At 54.1% G+C, this 19,329-nt stretch overlaps 6 protein-coding genes across 6 annotated transcripts; 2 read left to right on the top strand and 4 right to left on the bottom strand.

Moving 5' to 3' along the window:
- Positions 1 to 211: 211 nt before the first annotated feature.
- On the top strand, positions 212 to 2,453 carry A1O7_01384 (IKS protein kinase; the record flags this gene model as incomplete). The annotated part of the gene is made up of 2 exons (XM_007755422.1): positions 212 to 276; positions 335 to 2,453. 2 exons carry the CDS (start codon positions 212 to 214, stop codon positions 2,451 to 2,453), a joined length of 2,184 nt encoding a protein of 727 aa, XP_007753612.1.
- A 1,238-nt stretch (positions 2,454 to 3,691) lies between these two features.
- On the bottom strand, positions 3,692 to 5,544 carry A1O7_01383 (uncharacterized protein; the record flags this gene model as incomplete). Its single annotated transcript, XM_007755421.1, has 4 exons — positions 3,692 to 4,013; positions 4,173 to 4,847; positions 4,909 to 5,063; positions 5,119 to 5,544. 4 exons carry the CDS (start codon positions 5,542 to 5,544, stop codon positions 3,692 to 3,694), a joined length of 1,578 nt encoding a protein of 525 aa, XP_007753611.1.
- A 942-nt stretch (positions 5,545 to 6,486) lies between these two features.
- Positions 6,487 to 8,178, bottom strand: A1O7_01382 (uncharacterized protein; the record flags this gene model as incomplete). The annotated part of the gene is made up of 1 exon (XM_007755420.1): positions 6,487 to 8,178. The coding sequence occupies one exon, from the start codon at positions 8,176 to 8,178 to the stop codon at positions 6,487 to 6,489; it is 1,692 nt and encodes a 563-aa protein (XP_007753610.1).
- A 3,450-nt stretch (positions 8,179 to 11,628) lies between these two features.
- A1O7_01381 (uncharacterized protein) lies at positions 11,629 to 13,320 on the bottom strand (the record flags this gene model as incomplete). Its single annotated transcript, XM_007755419.1, has 1 exon — positions 11,629 to 13,320. One exon carries the CDS (start codon positions 13,318 to 13,320, stop codon positions 11,629 to 11,631), a length of 1,692 nt encoding a protein of 563 aa, XP_007753609.1.
- Positions 13,321 to 13,967: 647 nt separating this feature from the next.
- A1O7_01380 (uncharacterized protein) lies at positions 13,968 to 15,072 on the top strand (the record flags this gene model as incomplete). Its single annotated transcript, XM_007755418.1, has 2 exons — positions 13,968 to 14,269; positions 14,364 to 15,072. 2 exons carry the CDS (start codon positions 13,968 to 13,970, stop codon positions 15,070 to 15,072), a joined length of 1,011 nt encoding a protein of 336 aa, XP_007753608.1.
- Positions 15,073 to 16,447: 1,375 nt separating this feature from the next.
- A1O7_01379 (uncharacterized protein) lies at positions 16,448 to 18,325 on the bottom strand (the record flags this gene model as incomplete). The annotated part of the gene is made up of 1 exon (XM_007755417.1): positions 16,448 to 18,325. One exon carries the CDS (start codon positions 18,323 to 18,325, stop codon positions 16,448 to 16,450), a length of 1,878 nt encoding a protein of 625 aa, XP_007753607.1.
- Positions 18,326 to 19,329: the final 1,004 nt, after the last annotated feature.

The following is a 19,329-nucleotide window of genomic DNA, read 5'->3' as shown; positions in this document are numbered from 1 at the left end:
TACCCGTGCTGAGGATGCAATTGTGGAAGATGATGCCACTTCACCGCATGATAACGCGTGCTGCAACGTGACGCGATACTGAGTAGCTCCTTCCGGCAGTACCGCCACAAACAAGTTGAGCAGCAGCATCGTCCAATGTAGGTTGCGCTTTCCTATCAAAACCGTTCACGTGTCCATGCATTGTTTCTAAATTGCCGCTGATGGTCTGAAGATGGAGGACACCGACATCCCGAGTCTCTCCATCATTCCGTACGACAATAATCGTGAGGTTGTCCTGTAAGTCAACCTCCCGTCATGCGAACCAAGAGACACCATACTGAACGTTTCCCATCAGCCGCCACGCAGACACGATCGTCTATCGCGATCCGCGAACAAACCAATTGGTGCCGTTCCACCAAGATGTAGAGCGCCGGCCCAGCGATTGTCCAGCCTGTGGCCGACCTTGGCATCCTCAGACGGGTTCTTCCTCACCGGAACCCGAGACGAGCTCAATGGAAGAGCAACCTAGCTTCATTACACAGGGCTACTTTGACATGCTCGCACGGAGCCTGCCTGGCTCAAATGAAACGTCAGCACCGCCCTCCCCGAGACGCCGCATCGCTCAGCCAGTACGATCACGTCTCCATCCTTTGTCGGCTGCGACATCAGGAACTCCGCCTCCCAATGCTGAATTCATTGCAAGCGCTCCAGTGCCTCCTAGCCAGGCTCACGGCATCTCCGAGACTGCTTTCTCGCCAAATTATTTCGAGAAGTTCTTCGTGGAAGAAAGGGAGCTCGGAAGGGGTGGTAAAGGAGTTGTGCTGCTGGTCAAACATGTTTTAGACGGCGTTACGCTAGGACGTTTCGCTTGCAAACGCGTACCGATCGGGGACGATCATGCTTGGTTGGAGAAGGTCCTGGTCGAGGTTCAGCTCTTGCAGACACTTTCACATCAGAATCTGGTCTCGTACCGGCATGTCTGGCTGGAAGACTTCCAGATCAGCAAATTCGGGCCAAGCGTCCCTTGCGCATTTATTCTCCAGCAATACTGCAACGGCGGAGACATGCAGAATTATGTCCTCGGCTCAGCTCAGGCGTCAACGTCGACCCAGGAACTCAAGGAACGCATCCGACGGAAGTCCAGAGGAGAGTCAGAGCTACCACGCCGGGCAAATGAGCCCAAAAAGCTGCATTTTGATGAAATCTACACATTTTTCAGAGACATCACCTCTGGTCTGAGGCACCTTCATCACAATGGCTTCATCCACCGGGACTTGAAACCGAGCAATTGCCTCCTACACACCGTTGGTGGTGAGACTAGAGTACTGGTTAGCGACTTCGGTGAAGTCCAATACGAATATGCGACGCGGAAGTCCACTGGCGCCACAGGAACGATATCATACTGTGCCCCGGAGGTGCTGCGTCGCATCTCCCCCGGGGGCCCCTTTGAGAATTTTACGTCCAAGTCAGATATCTTTTCATTGGGCATGATCCTGCACTTCCTCTGCTTTGCAAATCTCCCCTACAGCGCTGCCAATGTCCTACACGAGGAACGTGAAGACATTGATGTGTTGAGACAGGAAATTACTGCCTGGGAAGGCTTTGACGATCAGCGCAAGCTACGCCCCGAGTTGCCGGCTGCACTGTATGCCTTTCTCAAACGACTTTTGTCCCTAGAACCGGATCAGAGACCTAGTGCCGATGATGTACTTCAAGTCGTATCTTCCGGGAGGCTCGACGATATTCCTGCGGCGCGGCGCAGAAGCTCGATGGAGCCCGAAGAGCTAACTCCCGGCCGGCGGATTCAGAGATTGGATACGCCACGGAAAGGGAATTCACCGCAAGGTCGACCAGGACAAGACGTCGGTCTCAGATCGAAGCGGCAGAAATTTATGATTCAAGAACGAAAACGCACCGGAACGACACCGGATGACACCGGCGTTGCAAGCGACAGTGAAGGTGATGCGGAGAATTTGCCGCACAACGGCTCTCGGTCGAAAACGGGGGACCCTGGCAAACTCAAGCTCAACAGCTCAATGATCCTACGCGGCGGAAAGCGGAATTCAATATCCCTTCCGACATCACCTCTCCAGAAGTCTCCGGCGCAGTCACCGGTTCGACGTCAACTCCTGCTCGAACACATACAATCACATGACCGGCCTCCTTCGTTTCCCTTGCGCGACCGCATCCATGCTGTCCTCGACATGCCTATAACTTCAAGTACCAGTCGAGTCGCCATCCTGACTCTCAAACTTATAAGTACCTTACAGCCATGTCTATCGCAAGGCATGAACGCGTTGATCATCTACCCAGTCATGGCCGTTGCATTGCTTGAATTCTCCGTACCAGATCTCCGCGTGTGGAAGGCTGGATTGGCTGCTCTGTTACATATGGTTGTGCTGACTGTTGCATGGAGGACTCATAGGCTGTGTCTGGGCCCAAGTGGTGGCTGGGTGCTTTACGAGGGGGAATGAAGTCGACACAAGGCATACAAGGCTGAGCACGTGGGAGATCGAGCACGCGGGGACCCTTATGTTGACGAAGATACGAATACTCATCGAGAGGTTCGGCGATAAATTTTCCGGGTGATCGTTCCACAATCAGGTATCGCATGTGCGTCTTGGATTCGCTACCGGCGTCATACGAATACTGAATTGGTGCAGAAACAGAAACACGCACGGGCTACCACATCCAGATATGCTGCGAGACTTACCATATGCCAAGTGATATGCGAAATCAACAGATATCCATTTGCTGTGCCTGGTCACGCGATCCTTCCACCATCAGCTCACATGGATCTTCAGCGGCAGTGGGTCAGGCCAGACAAGATGTTCTGAAGAGGGTTCCCTTGCGACGTCCTCGACGATCTCGACCGAGACAGAGACCACTCGAACAAGAGGACAATGAGGGCACGCCAGGAGCAAGTAAGTAACCTTGGTGCTGAGCTCTCGAAGTAGTATCCGTCGACGAGTTAGTAATCATGGAAATTCCACCATACCATGGAAGTCTCGCCATGCTCGATGGCATCCGGACTGCGGATGCCCTAGAATTTTCAGCGGGCACGACGGTGATGTGTGTACCGTGTAAGCACTCGGTGCCGTAACATCACCACGGCAACCGTCAATGTGATCTATGTCAGCAATGTAGCGAACGAGGAGAGCAAGCGAGCGTCTCAACGACAGCTGAGAGGGATGCACCGCAATGCCCTTCATTTCATCGTTTACGGAGTACTTCCAGGATTACGATTTATTACAGTTCAACGCAAGGTGCAGGGAAATTTGATACCGAGTTGGGAGCTGTTATCGCCGCTTTTGGAGGCGCTTTTCCCTCTGGGCCAGAAACGCGCTATCATGGTCTTCTGCGGCTGTCCAATGCAGAGCGTAGGGGACATTGAGCTGGTGATGCTGGTCAGTTGAGGGTACGATAGGGTAGTAAGTCAGGTGTGAAAGAATGAGTACTGCATTGCAGCCAGTCCTCGGTAGATATACACGTACGGAGAGGGCCGTCACTGTGGGGTGGTAATGTCCGCCCACCCCTCGCGCATCAAGACACGGATCATGTTATCATTGCGTTCACCTTCATGGGGCGTCCTCGGTCGTCGTTCGCGCAGACGCACTCACCGTCACCGTCACCCTCACCCTCACCCTCACCCTCACCCTCACCCTCACCCTCACCCTCACCCTCACCCTCACCCTCACCCTCACCCTGTCCCTCACTGCAGCAGATCATACACCGGATCAAACAGCGCGCATCTCCTATCAACCACGCTACTCTGAATCGACGCGTTAATCACGCCATCGCCACCCAGTGCCGTCACCACGGGCAACTGAGGCCACCCGGGTCCTTGGGTGGGGTTCTTCGCGAACCGCGCCCACGCACCCATCATGTAGGTGCTCAGTTTCTGCTCAAGGGGAGTCTGCGTCTGCTGCGGATTGTGGCGGTAGGTGCCGAAGACGAGTTGGATCTCCGAGGAGTGGTAGACGCCCGCGCCGGGGAAGAGCTCGAGTTGTGGGATTGTGGCGTTGTAGAAGTACCTAGTTGACCGGAACAGGAGATCGTGTTAGTAGAGCTGAAGACACACACACAACCACAGAGAGACAAAGGGAAAGACGGAGGGAGAGTGTGTATGTGTGGCTTCACAGACAAACCAAGATGACGAAGAAGCACCGTATTCCAGGACACAGGGTACTGACCTCCACGTCGGGATGCCCGCTCGTTTCGTATCCCGCAACACCCGGGCCTGTGTGCACTGGAATGAAAACTCGGTGTAAATCTTGGCGATCTGCTGCGAAACATTGGCAATCCCCGGACTTCCGATCGGGTAGGCACTCGTTATCTGGCTGAGGTAGCTCACTGGTGCCGTGGGCAGGGCAGCTGCAAGGTACTCTGTCAGGTTGCTGTCTCCATACGTAAAGACCGTGCCTTCGTCGGCATTAGTCCCTGCCATGATAGGGACTTTGGCGATCTTGCCGGCAGCACGTGCCTCGCTACGGTTCGCCACGAACGTATAGTTGTCCACCATGGGTGTGAATGCGAGGCCGAGGTGTTCGCTTGCGTTTTTGAGCGTCGATGCAGGCAGGCCGCGCATGCATTTCAGATGGGAAACTGTGGCCGTCGTGTTACACCCGACCGCGGCGGCGAGGGTGGTCCATGATTTGTGCGGATCCGCGACCAGAGCACGATAGGTCCCTTGGCCGGACTCTTCGATCGCGCCACGGAAAGGCGGGTTGGTGGCGAAGGACGTTACCAGCGCGTCGACGGAGAGTCCACCGGCGGATTCGCCAAAGATGGTCACTTTGGCGGGATCGCCGCCGAAGGCCGCGATGTTGCGCTGGATCCAAGCGAGGGCGAATCGTTGGTCGAGAAAGCTGTGTTGTATGTTAACACCGAGGCTCTTTGGCTTTCCATCGTCCAGGAGTATTTACTCACCCCAGATTGTTGCCTCGAGCGGGCAATTCAGGAGAACAAGGGAAGCCAAAGACATTGGTACGGTAGTTCACGGTCACGATGACGACGTCCTGGAACGCAGCGAAGTAAGAGCCATCGTATGCTGCCAGGGAGTTGGCGCCGAATGCAAGAGAGCCCTGTCCCAGAAGCGTCAGTGTGTCACGAGGTCCTTAACAGAGTTGACATACTTACACCGTAGAACCAAACCATGACCGTCTTGTTCTTCCCTGTCGCTGGCGCGTAGATGTTGACGTTCAAGCAGTCCTCACTCTCCCCGGCTGGTGGGGGAGGAGTATTGAACCACGAAATCGTAATGTCGTGTGCCGGGTAGGCGAATTCCTGGATACAAGCTGGCCCATACTTGGTCGCCTTGAACGGCGTCTTCCACGCTTGGGGAGCAGCTGGAGGGGCGAATCGCAGTGGCTTCGCCGCAAAGGGTACACCTAGATATTTGGTTATATTGTGCGAAGCGCCGGGGATAGCGGTCGACACTCCTTGTACCACGCCACTCTCGATCGTCACGGTTGGAGGACCACTGCTGCCTTGCGATGCCTGTGGTAGTGCTAGGACGGACGCAAAGAGGGAGACGACAGTAGACAAGACCTGGACGAACCTCATTTTGCCTATGAGGAGATTACCCAGATGCTTGGGCTCCTGCCTTCTTCATGGCTTGACTGTTGCATATATATGCTGAAGAGGGGTTTGTTGGAGTAGGTGACACTATCCCGATCGCTGGCCTGTACCTTTCAGTATCAGCAATCAAGCAAAGGTCAGGCAACCCTGTTGTGGGGGGACGTGGAAGAGAATCCGGGGAAACCCTGGATACGAGCTCCATCGCAGCAATAGGGGCCATGCCGACGGGTCAACACACCGAGGACGCCTCGGTCACGATGTGAGGACACGTCGTGGATTCTAAATCAGGGTTTCCGTGCATCTCATCGCTTGATGTGAGGTGGAACTAAAGGGACGTTAAGAGGGGAAATTGGACCAGCCTTGCCAGAGAAGGAAGCTCATATTCGGCACACGTTGTATCAGCCTTTGAACCAATTGCCGCTGTCTTCTTTAGTAGCGAGCCTCGGCATCGTTCAGACGAGGTGTGATGGAGATACCACGCCTCAATCGTCTGTGGGTCGGCCACTGAGGACGAGGAGTCGCGTGATCCCGGCAAGCGTATTCATTCTTATGGACGACTGCACGACCAATTGCCTAGAATGCGGAGATCCATTGACATCTGACAAGCTGGAGCTTTTCTTTTAGGCTTCATAGCCTTGAAAGCTTAGCACAATCTCATGGCTTCACTCCGCCTCTATCAAAACAACGACCAAGATAAAACTAAGCTTTATTCGCTACGAGGAGTGCGAGCGACGTCAGACGGCAAGCGGAGAAATAAAGCGACGGAGAAACCCAACACTGTTCAAATTGCTCTATGTGGTATATCGGGCAGTTGAAGGCGCCGCAAAATCAAACCGAATTCCTCTCTCAGAATCACATTCTATCACACTTCGTAGCCGACTTCTCTTTCTCTCACTCACATGCACTTTCTCTCTGGCGGATACTGTCTCAGGCCTGCTGATTCATATGGCTGGGCAAATTCCAGTCCGCATAGTCGGCGTGAACAAAAGCGCGATCCACAGTCGGCACACTCTCCAGGACGTACTGCAAGCTCTCGCCAAGGTCATGACTGTCCCGCAGACTCATATTCTCATCAAGCACAATGTCGACTTCCACGTTGAGCTTGTCGCCTGTATGATAGGCCTGCAGGCCCTGGATATGCCGAATGGGCTTCGCGAATCGCATGGCGAGGTATAGCAAGACGTTGCGCTGGTCTGCCGTTGCGGAAACACCGCATAGATTCCGGACATGTTCGACGCTGGTCTTGGACCAGTTGACAATGACGTAGCAGGAGAGGAACAAACCGCCGAGCGCATCGAGCCACCATATCTGGAAGTAGAAGCCGACAAGGGGGAAGATGATGGAGAAGATATTGAAGACCACGTCTGTGGCGGCGTCTTGCGCGAGGGCTTGCACGGAGCTGTTCTTGACCAGCCGGCACCAGAACCAGCAGAAGCCCTTGATCCCAACGGTGCTCAGCATGATGGCGATGGCTGGGATGCCGAGTTCCACGACGCTGTGATCGGGCGAGAGGAGACGGTTGAAACATTCCAGGGCGACTTGGAAGAATGAGGTTATCATGATGACGGAGAAGACGAGGACGCCGACGGGCTCGAGACGTCGTCGGCCGATAGGATAGGCGTATTGATCTTGTCGAGAAATGAGCTTGGTGGTTGTCCACACGATGGCCGTGGAGAGGAAATCGAGGGCAGCGTCGACAAGTGAGGCGAGCACTGAGAGAGACGAAGTCAAGACAATGACGACGATCTTGCCGGCAAGTAGAATGATGTTGGCGACCAGATTGAGATAGATGGCGACGGTGACAATGGGGTCGTTCGACTCGACTCCTTTGTCGATGTCTTCGAGGTTGATTTCAGGCCATACCGAGTCTTCATGCTCCTCCCCTTCATCCTGGAGCAAGGGTGTCTGTTCGCTGGGAAGCTTGTACAGGTCCTTGGGCGTCCTCTTCAATCTTTGCTCAGTGGGAGTTGGCGTGTTGTCCGGCGCGCCATCATCCATTGGCGCCACCTCTGGAGTATTGGTGACTGAATTCCGTTCCTCGGAGATGGTGTTCAGGTATCCGTTCGACCGCGACCGCTGGTGGCTGTACTCCTGGATGAGATGGTGAGGCAAGGACGAATCCAGCAGCTTATCAATGTAGATGTACTGCGTGATGAGGAAGTTGTTGCGCTCGTAGTACTTTCTGATCGGCTTCTTCATCCGTTTGAGCTCCTCCTCCGTCTTGAAGTACTTGTGCCAGTGGTACCGCGGATTGCTCTGCCCGATCAACCGCATGCTGCGCATTTGCGGTGTCATCAGAATCTCCGGCCCGAGGCTCATCCGTCTAGGGTCGACTTCGGAAGGAGGGAGGGCGCGTCGCCTGGGCGGTGACATGAAGTCCAGGTCATCATCATGTCCGTGCTCTTCATCTTCGTTGGAGTGGTGGCTGTGGATGGAGCCCCGTCTGGTTGTTGGCCGACGCGGCAGAGTGAAGAGTGACGCGCTCGAGCGGCTCTGGAGCAGGGTGGGCAGGCGCTGTCCTCGCGTCGACAGCGAGCTGGGTTCTTCATTGAGCGGAATGAAGCTCGACAGCCCGCCCAGCTGATAGTGAGGCCGCCGTGAGGGATTGGGAAGGTCCATGTTTCCGGACGGCAATGATACACGGGGGCCGTACGGCGGGATGTGTCGGACTCGCTACAGAGGATCTGGCGACACCGACAAACTCAACCGAATTTGTCAAGATGCATTGTTAGGGAGCTTACAGCTGATACAGAGCGGAAGAAGAATACCAAGACTCCCGGAGCAAGCATGTTGGGAAGCACTCGGTACTCAAGAAAATTATCCCCACAGCCATCAGCAGCGCGTCTCAGATGACGCACGTTCGCAAACTTACTACGATGATTAGGACTAATTGTGTGATGGCGCAGTATGTCAATCCCACTGGTTGTCTTCGAGTTGAATCTCGTCGTCGACGTTATCAAAGACTCTGCGCAAGAAGTTAGGACGCTTCTAACAGCTTCCCGTTACAAGCGTCCATGAGTTTTGGTCATTCTGCGCTCCAGGTGGTTGCTCATTTCGTAGTGACATCTGATTCAGCTGAATCCGGGAGATTGAGCAACTCGACTTTCATCAGCAAACTTCAGGCAGTAAAAAGCAGCGCTCTTCTGGACATCCGGAGTTCCAATTTGGAGGTCATCAACGCTGAAGATGCCCACTGCCGAGACCTCGTTCTGACACGAGAAAGAAGAAATAAATCCGAGATGCTCTTTGCGATACACCGGGCTAGAAGAACGCATCAGCCCCCCTATAGGTAACTCACATCCGGAGGACGGTACCACGACCAAGCGCTAGAGCTACCGTCCCAAGCGCCACGATTCACAGTAAACCATGCTCTCGTAACAGCGCTCAAGGACTCTTCTTTTCCGATACCCCCTATCGATGTCAGCAGCAGCCATCAACCGCACACCCGGCAATTTCCAGCGTGGCCTCGCTGTTCCGTCCTACAAAATCCCAAGAAACAGCTTCACAAGCATCCTTCTCGGCCAGCCATCTTAACGGCCCCTTTTCATAACGGTACCATCCTCGGCCTTGCCTGCAGGAATATCATCCCCCAGCGCTCCACTTTCATTTCCCTGACTATCCGCCAGGAAGCCACTTCACCAGCCCGTTATGTCATCCCTCACGCCCCAATGCGACGCAAGTCCCCATATACCTTTGTCCCACCCGTGCGTAGCTGAGGGAAACTCGTCGAAACGGATCAGCCGCTTCCCATTATTCAATTCAGCGAGACCGTTAACCGTCTGCCGTCACTGGCGGCCGCACAGAAATTTTCGCAGGACTTGTCAGCTGTGAGTAGCTTCTGGATTTAGGAGGGGGCATGAGACTAGGGATCGAGTGGCGAGTGGGCGTGGATTCGCGGATGTGTGGTGCTAGTGCCCACTGCTGCAGGAAACGCTGACGAGGTGCTAGTGACATCTCCTCCTGCAGGAAACGCTGACGAGCCCAGACGACGAGGTAAGCTTTGTGAACTCGCTTGGAAACTCCGTCGACCGGACTCCAGGTCGTCAGATATTCGGGACAATTGCGGCTCGGGCGGCTGTTCCTTGACTGCCGGGGAAAGCTCTGCTTGGGGGTGATTGAGCCTTGGCTCGTGTTCTAGGATTTTGCTGCCACTCCTGAACAACAAAGAGCGACGGTACATGTACCAAGTCGTCACAAGGACGACAAAGGTTAGGGGCAGCGTCACCTGCAACCATCGCGACAAGCCAACGAAGGAGAACACCGTGCGTTCGTCGGTGTATTGCACAATATTGGTGCTGAAGAAGGCCTGGGCCTTATCAGCGGATGATTCGTTGAGACGGGGACAACACGTACGGAAACGAAGATGCCGGGCAGGAACAGCAGTAGCACTATCAGCCCGGTTCTCAGAATGATTCCCGAAAGGTATTCGAGTTTGGCTGCACTGAGAGTGCCTTGCCGTGCCAATTCAGACTTCGCGAGCGCTTCCCTTGACAATGTGAGACTCTCTTCGGACATTCTCGTAATATTCTGCTTGTTGTAAGCCCAGACCCCTAATCTGCCACTGGACTACTGGGCAGAGTAGGAGGCTTCTTACCAGCTGATGCAGGGTCTGTTGGAATTCGATTAACTGCTGGGTTCGTAATATATCCTGCGTTGCTTGGAGAATGAAGGGCGTGAGATCTTCTGGTTTTGGCTGCAAAGACACCTTCGGCCATCGGTCCATACACTCGGCAAGGACGACTCGAATTGAGGTCAAGACCCGCTCATTGTTCTGAAGGTTGGCAAGAGTCCGCTGCAGTCTCCACATAGTGTCGTTAGCCGAGCGCCCGTCATCATGAAAAGCCGGCTGCAAACAATCAGTGCCATTCGGATCGCTCCAGGCGACCTACATCTTCGGTTTCTGTCCAGTCAAGGTAGAATTGCCACCCGTCAGTAGCCCAAGCGCACAAGAGCAGCAAGACTGATGGACTCTTTGTGACACGAGAATCCATCCGAAGCGGCGACGGACCCTCTTTGTGTTTGTTGACGTTCTTAATGTCAGTCACAAGGTTGTGGCTCGTCGAGGCAATCAGCCACCTGTCACGATCATTACCTCTACGCAAGTACACTGCGACGTTTCCGCGACACCAAGCGGTGCCTTTGGGGTATTTGGCATCCCATTCGATGCCAGCTAGATTCCACCATGTCCTACAGACATCGCTTGCGGCACCCGGAGAGGGTGGCAGAGAACCGAACGTCATCCCTGTACCCAAGCTCTGCAAGTTGATGAGAGTGGACAGGAAGGACACTGGGATTTCAAATGTGCCCATCACCTCATTCAGACAATCTTCGGAGACGGGCAGGCGTCCGTTGTCCGATGCCCGCAGGATTCTGTTCGCACATTAACGTTTCCAAAGCCGGCATTGCTGGAATTGGGTCCCAGCCACTTACAAGATAACTTCACTCGCCTTATCAATCCGGACCGAGGATTTGTGGAATTGAAGCTCATTCTCAATGACTTGCCACCCAGTCTTGCCATCTGTGCTCTCAGACTCAAGTCTGGTATACACAATTGCCTTGAATATTCCTGTGGAGGTCGGTAAAACCCATCGTAGCTGCTCTGTGAGGAGTGCATTCCGGCCGCGTACAAAACTGAACTCACTCTCCCTCATAAGATCTTTTCCGTAGGGGGAGACCTCCATCTGCATTCATCTCCAGATCACCGTGCACTGGACACGATAAGGCGCTTAATGGTTTGAGAAGGTAGGTCAACGCCAGCAGAAGTTGAGATGTCAGGCCGATTCGCTTACGCTAAGCCGAACAGGCGGCACTGCGTCTCCCGCTGTACAGGATTCCGAGTACGCAGTACCTGCCTACCACAGTAGGTACTCCGTAGGTACGGAGTAGGCTTGCGCAAAATACGAGGCGCCACGTCAGAAGTACTTGTGGTGGCGTCGATTCCGCGCCGCACTGCTTTGCGTCTCATTGAAATGACAGTTCATTTTAGGGGTATCGTTTCGCAGCAAAGTCAAGGCCAAGGCTTCGACAGTCAGTACTCGGTCCACGTGTCGATATCTCCAGCGGATCTACTTATACTTTGATGCCCTTCATAAGATGGTCCACCATTGGGATGAATTCTGATAAATCCACATTAGACATGTTCACGCAGGTTCCAGGCAATGTCAGAGCCTTGCTAAGACCTTCGCGAATGGGTATGTGATGCACACGAGTCCTCTTCCGGGTCGCTGGATCAGGCTGACTCCTGCTGTGGCTACGATAGCCAGAAAGCGCACCATGGAGCCACGGGATTTCTGCTCTCGCACGTGTCTCAGGTTCCACAACAAGCCCACTAGACTGCTTCGTGAGTGCATTGAACCTTTCAGGTGGTGTCACTGGAGGTGTAATCATATGAGATCTTCCTGTCAAGCTGCCGCCACCATGTTCCTTTATTGCGGCACCCGCAACATCTTCTATGGCTAAGGCGGCCCCCGAGCCTTCAGTTGCGGGGTGTAGAAGGTCGTGAGAGCGAACCAGGGCTATCGCCTCATACGAAGGACTCGGCTGGAGGTTGCACCACATCCAGATTGGCATCGAAAGGATGGCGACAGTAGATCCATGGAAGACGCTGGCGAGCTTGACCTCTACGGCGGCGCGCCGACACTGCTCCTCGAACTCTCGGATCTCGTCCATCGAGAGGGCCTGGAACCGCATGGCAGTCACGCTCAGTGGGCTGGCGATCATTATGTTCTCCCAGTGTCGCAATTCTTCCGGCTGCGGTTGTTTCTGCATCTTGCAGGCAATTACCATGACGGCGTCCGATTTGGCTTGCACTTCGCCTAAGTCCCGTATCTGAGGGTCCTGTATCGCTTCGTGACTATTGTTTTGTGGCATTTGGTGGCCGGCGACATCCTTTTTCTGTGGTCGAAGGTAGATACCGAACTTGTAATCCTCGTTGAAGAGGTATTTGCTCCAGGACGGCGCATGCCTCAATTTGTGCTTGTCCATGGCGTCTGAGTGCGACAGTACCAGATACAAGTCTTGAGCGTAGGCGCCGGTCGTGAGGTTCGCACACAAGGCCGTCGTGAATGATAGGTGTTCTTCGACACGAGCCTTGGTATTTGCATCTACAGCACCCAGGACTTCACAGCGCCGCCTCCAGGTGTTCTTCTCCATCTTGACCATACGGCCGGCGTAGCAACAGTCCAGGATGAATAGCAGGTCACAGTCCGCGTCATGAAGATCTGCCTGTTTTTGCTTCCATGATATTCTCGGTTGGTCTACCTTTCTGGGCTTCCATATCAGGTCGTCGGGATTCCCGGGCTTCCATTCGGCGTGGCCACAATAGTAAATGATGAGCAGATCGTTCTTGCCCTTTTCGCTCGAGATCGCGGCGACGTTGTTAAGTCTCTCTCCGAGTTTGTTGCCCGGACGTTCCTCCGGCAGCTCCAATGGTTCCATCACGTCAAAGCCATAGACAGTTCGGAAGGTGTTGCCAATCTTTGCGGCGTTGGTCTTCATCTCTTTGTACTCTCCTTTTGACCAATAAATCAACAGCACCCTTACATTGTCGTATGCTGGTTTCCTATTGTCCAGTACGCGGGTAGCCGCATCCGTGCATTCGGCTGCAAGGTCTTTCAAGTCTTCCAGCCATGGCCTCTGCTCAGCCTCTGTGGCACTGGTCTCAGCATTCGTGCTGATGTCGGAGGCATCCGAGACTGAGAACCTCGAGCCTTCGGAGCCTGACCGACTCCGTATCGCGGAAGTGATGACTCCAAGTACCATCTTCGCTATGGTGCACAGGAAACGACGAAGCTGCACCCATGTACCATGACAGGAGCATCGTAGTGTCGCAGGGCTCACGTCTCGAAAGCTTGGTGAAAACGCTGCGTGAAGTCAAAAGACGCCAGCCTCAGGTACGACTGCCGAGCTGACAGTAATGCATCAAAACTCTCAGTGTTGGGTGATTTACCACTGTACTGGTCACCTATGTGCTGGTCAGACCAGCGTTTCCCAGCCGCACTTGGCCGGGAAAATGGCAGGAAGGAGCGAGTCTAGACTCCAAGCTGGCGCGGGGTCCGACTGGGGCGTCCCGAACGGACAAATGGGGGTCAGGGGCTCAAGCAGATTCTCGAAAGATGCTCACCAATCCTTGCGACGACCGGTGTGTCCAGGCAGACCAGCGAGAGACCGGTCTGCAGCCTGGCTGTAGTTTTTGTGTAACAGTCAATCAGACGATGAGTTGTCCACCATTCTTGTGGTGGTCGAATACGAGGTGGAAATATATCCAGGTCCTACCGAGTTCTCGTACATACACTTGCTTCAGTGGACACACCAGAACTCAGCCGCACCTGCTTCTGGCTCAAAAAGCATGCATGACATCTATTTGAGACTCTTCAAGTTTTCGTCAAGCTGGGAGGACTTTGCTCAGCATGTCATACAAGGAGAGACACGATGTCGCCTTCGCCGCACGCTTCAAGAACAACAATGAAGGTCACGCTTTGTATACTCCCGTCAAAAGCTCGGACTTGAGGCCAGGCGCGTGCGGCTATTTTGACTACGACGGCAAATGGCAGACAATCATCCACCTAACCGATCAAACCGCTCTTGAAGCAGGCAACTGGCCTCCCGCACCCGACATTGCGTTGAAGCCTGATCCGCTCAAGGAGAATTGGGGGGCAATGATATCGCGCAACGACTTCGAGGTCAACTTGAAAGCGGCAGGTGGCGTCAGGTGAGTGAGTGAGTGAGTGCCACGTGGAATTCGCCCGGGGCAACATTTCCCCACGTCAACCAGGAATCTCCTGACTTAGATGCTTTGTTCCCAGCGTCCCCACCGCTCCAGTAGGAGGCACTCTCAAAGCCGAGTACACGCTGAAGTCGTCGTCCGGGGCCATCCTGGTTGCGGAGGGCTCTGTGACGCACAACGAGCTCACCCCGACCGCATGTGATAGTGCCAAAGCATGGTTTGTGAACAGCGCCGAGCGCATCTTGAAGAACAAAGACAAGGGCATCTTCAACTACATCTGGAGATCCATGTTCGAGAAGCGCGGCATCGAGGAAGAGAAGGGAATTTGGGTCGTCACGAAGACATACACGGCCAGTCGGCGCGCGGTGGCTCTGCTTCAAACCAGGGAGTCTTCCGTGTCCTTTGGACTCGATCTGGGCTTGCATGGCGCCGGGATACAGGCACCGGAGGCGGCATGGTGGACCAGCAACAAGGAACAGGTCTGGAAGATCGCGCCCGAGACCGCGCAGGATGGCAGCATCCCCTTGTTCATGAGTGGCTGGTACTGGCGGCCCTCGATGTTCTCGCGCAAACCTGATCCGACGGCAAAGAAACCAGACCAGAAAAGGTTCCTCGGAGGCCCCGAAGCTGATAAGCCTCTAACGTTTGTGCTGCCCGTTGATGACGACGAAGAACAAGAAATCACGCTGTCCTTGGAGCAGATAGGGAACTTCGAGGTGAGCGATGCTAACGAGGAACATGGACATGGCGATACAGATAGCGACGCCAGTGAGTCTGAAGAGGAATGAAAGCCTTCCAAGAACGGGACCGGGCCGAAGTATAGCGGCTCATTGGCGCGGATAGTCGTACAGATCGAGCATACTCAACTCGCGCCAGCCCTGCACGGAGGCTGAGCCACAGTCCTTGTGAGTACTGTAGCTTGCGTTGTTACAATATTGGATATGCCCTGAATTCGAGGCGCGCTAAGATGATGATGATGATGAGAGACTGAGCAAAATCCTCGCCGCTAGACACACGGCGTAAGACCAAAGTGCCCACGCGTCAGTTCTGCGTCCCAAGAAGACGTGTCATAACCCATTAGGATCACAAGCGAGCATGCGGGAAGAGCTCCCACCACAGTGGACCGGAAACCCAGCCCTCAAAGTTAAAGAAAGGGCTCCCTCAGACGAAAGCGAGCTTCTCCTTCTCGTAGACGTAGACGGAGACGGTCCAAACGAAGGATCGAAGTTTGGTGTGGTACCTCCCAAGGTATCTCACGTTCCACTGTCTGGGCCCATCTTGTGCGGCTAGCCAGCCATTCGAGCTCGAGTGTCGGATCTCGGGTTGGGCAATGCTGAAGTTTGTTCTCGGAGTAGAATAATTAGAATGCGAGTGCGGTACGACTCCACGCTGGGATGGAGTTAGGGATCGATCTTTGACATCTTGGAGGTGTCTGGTGGTCAACTTGATGTAAGGTCGAGACTGAGCGCGAAAGGGGATGATGGCACCAGTGGCAGAGGTGAAGTCGGTTCTCGAATTAGATTGTCAGGAGGTGCAAGTTCACGCTGGATTGGAGTCAGGAGGTCAGTCAGTTGGAAGTGCCTGGGGTCCATCGGGAGGGGACGTCGAGACTGAGCACGAGATGGGATACTGGAAGTGGGTTCTGGGGTCGGATGGGCAGGTGAGTTGCATGTGAACATGCGGTTTCTCGGTCTCTAGCAAGCTCCCTCTGTTGTCGCTGCAGAGGTGAGCGATGTCTGTGTACCGATACATACTTCTGCTGGCATCCTACCGAGAGTGGCACCTCCTACAACGAGCTCTGTAGGCAAGTGAGATCTAGCTCTCAAGCAATGTCGATACGCGTCTGTCGTCTTGATCCTAACCACTGGGAGAACCTGTAGCTCGTATTATCTTCATTATCGATTAATGTTAGATATAGGTAGTCTACTCCGTAACTTCCAACAACAACACGGCATCTAAAAACAGTCTGTCTCGCTTTCTGCCTGGCCCAGTACCGATCTGGAGATCCAGCATACTATGTCCATGACGCTCTTTTTGCCAGGCACTTCCATTCATTCTATCGTAATATCTTTAGAGCAGCGGTGTTCATTAAACGCCGTCTATCGCGTCGCGTATGTCCATGATATCCTGAGGTAAGCAGATGTTATTTGCATGAAATCCAAACTATATGCAAAGCAAGACCAGGGCTGTCGATATTGCCGCGCCAAAAGTCGTCAAAATCATAGTGGAGAGGCGGAAGACACCTCCACTAGTGGCGCTTGCTGTTGCACTGCTCCGTGTGCTTGTCGCTGCGTTTGACTGAGTTGAGCTGTCGCCGGACCCGGACGACGAGGCACCCGACGTACTGGTGGGAGTCGGTTGACTTGTGCCCACAGGTGCCGTGACTGGCCGCGCATCAGGGGTGCTGGCCGCAAGAGCTGAGCAGGCACTGGGGTTGGCTTGAAGCTGACCAATGGGTGTTCCAATGTTGGCAATCACAGCCTGCGAGTCTCGGACAATAACACTGACGCCGCCGTCGTTGCCAATCCTGACTGAGGAGACAGTGTCGTTGACGAGGGTGGGCGTGCCGTCTCCGCTTTCCTCGTAGCTGACACCATTCCACGTGGTTCCGCGCTTTGCATCGGCGCCGTCATTGGTCAAATAGTGCAAGTACAGGTCTTGTCCTGCGAATTGCGTCGGTAGCGACAAATCCCAGGTCAAGCTGGGCTTGTTGGCCATCGACACATTGGCAGGATTGGAATTGATCAGAACAATGGAGGCGAGGGTTTCAGCTTGGTAGACCGAGTATGCAGCAATCCGTCCTGCGTATGCAGCAGGAGGGTTCGGGACGATATAGCCACCGACTTGGGCCTGGCAAGTGGGTCCGATCAATTGGTCGAATGCGGCAAAGGCATAATAATTTGGTCGCACATATGGCTGGTTCCCATAGTACTCGATCGGCTGCCATGCACTAGCGTTGCTATTATCGGTCATATGCATCTGGACTGAAGTAATATTGAGGGTAGCCGCATAAAGGAAGAAATTGAGAGACCATAGGGCCGCACCGAAAATGTCGGTAACATCAGCCAGTCCGATTGGACCAACAACGCCCATCTCCCGTAGAGCATATGGATATCCAGTCGCTTCTGCTTGTTGGATCTGTGAAACCCAAGCAGCGAATTGATCATTGGTCGTGGATAAGGTCATGAAGGAATATGCTGTTATAGGATAAGTCGACACTCCAATGTAGTAATAGTAGTCGTGCTGATTCCAGCTCGAGATGTAAGGTTGTGTGGATCCATTGGCTTTGACAGTAATGCCGAACTGTTCCAGGTCTTGGATTTGGAAAGACGTGCCAATAGTAGAAGCAGTCGCGCCAGGCTCAAAGAAGTTGCTCGGCAAGTTGTTGGGCTTGAGGACTTGTTGATAAACGGCATCGGCCCTGTCCAACCATTCTTGTGTGTAGACCTCACCACCCCATGATCCTGTTCGGAACCCGTTTTGGAGGTACAGATCGGGCTCGTTGCCAATCTCAAACGAGACCAGATTGACGTCGGACAACCGGTTCACGGCCTGGGTCGCCATGGTGGTTATCTGTTCGATATAGTCCGACTCGGAGTATGCCAGGTTCAGTCCGAACGTGATGGGAGTATTGCTCGGAAAGCGATTGATCACCTCGAAATACCGCGGGCCGATGATCATCGAATCAGTGGCAAAGGCTCCTTGTCCGACTGCATTGGGGTTTGGCTCCCAGCGATAGTCATTTTGCGAATCTTGGTAGATAAAGTAGTCTTGAGTGTTTCCTCCAATACGCAGATGAGGCGGCGTCCCGGTGTAGTTCGCCAAATTCGCGAGGAGGTTTTTCGTAAGCTGGTTTTCCTGGCTACCCCCGGTGAAGGAGAACAGGTTGGAGGATTCGATACCGAAGCCGGCGAACGAGGGACTGATGATTCCGGACGCGCCCGAGGTTGGTTGAGCTGTAATCGCAAGAGAAACAGTGTTCTGCGCTATAGCGAAGGTCGCGAAGAGAGCGCCAACGAGTGGCAGATAACGAGAAGACATTGCTCAACGAGAGTATAGTATATGTTATAAGTCTCACGCAGCAGGCCAACACCAACCTTCGCTCGACCTTGAACGTCAAACAACGCCAGCAACCGCACGACGACCGGCGAATCTCACAGGACAAACAGATGTACGTGAGGGAGGTTCGACCGACAGAAAAGGAAAAACCGAAGCAGCTACGAGGACGCCGCACAGATCTCAAAAGTTGGCAGCCGCGCGCCGCCAATACGGCCTCACAGATCTCGGAGACGCCAGCTCGCTGCTGGTTGGTGGGCGATGGTGGGAGTGACAGCAGTGGCAGGTCGCAGTTCGCAGCTCGAGATTTGGCATTCCCCACGGCCGCGCAATAACGCTGTAAAACGGGCAAATTGTGGGTGGCTGGGCGTTGCATGTCGTCATTGTACACACAAATGCCATCGAGACGGCACGATTACCCATGGCAAAGAGGTCTAGCTCACGCCGAGCAGAGACAGATAGCGGATGAAGAGAATGTATTCCTCCAACCACGCCGCCTGCTCTGCCGGCTAGTTCGAATTATCCGGGCGGGTGCGTCGCCACTTCTCATCCACAGCCAAAGTCCGATGATGTTGACGATACCCGCGAAGGGGAGAAAAGTGGATGGATAGGAGATGAGGCTTAGATGAAGGGGATTGATACTTTCGAATTGGCGAGACAAAATGTAACAACCCATACCAGGTAACACGCGTGGTGCAGAGACCTCGGCTTGAACCTCGATATCATGATGCGGCCATCATCTGCTTTCGGAGTTCCTTGCAGGTAAAGACGGCGGTGGGTGTGATCAGTGCTATTTCCATCCCAAACGCGGGGTGTGAAAGCCGCCACAACAGCTGGCTGGTCGGCTGCCTAGGCTCTGCCACGCGCCTCCCAGACCTTCCAAGCTCTCGGCTTCGATAGTACACAGCGAGGACAAGGGCGCAGCCGCTATCGACGACTACTGTAGCTCGAGGTCATGAGGTACGATCCAAACCGGTACTGTACCTACG

This window comes from Cladophialophora yegresii, assembly GCF_000585515.1.
Source record: "Cladophialophora yegresii CBS 114405 chromosome Unknown aczIN-supercont1.1, whole genome shotgun sequence".
NCBI lineage: Eukaryota > Fungi > Ascomycota > Eurotiomycetes > Chaetothyriales > Herpotrichiellaceae > Cladophialophora > Cladophialophora yegresii.
Note: the sequence above shows the minus strand (reverse complement) of the source record. Positions and strands in the feature narration are given on the sequence as shown.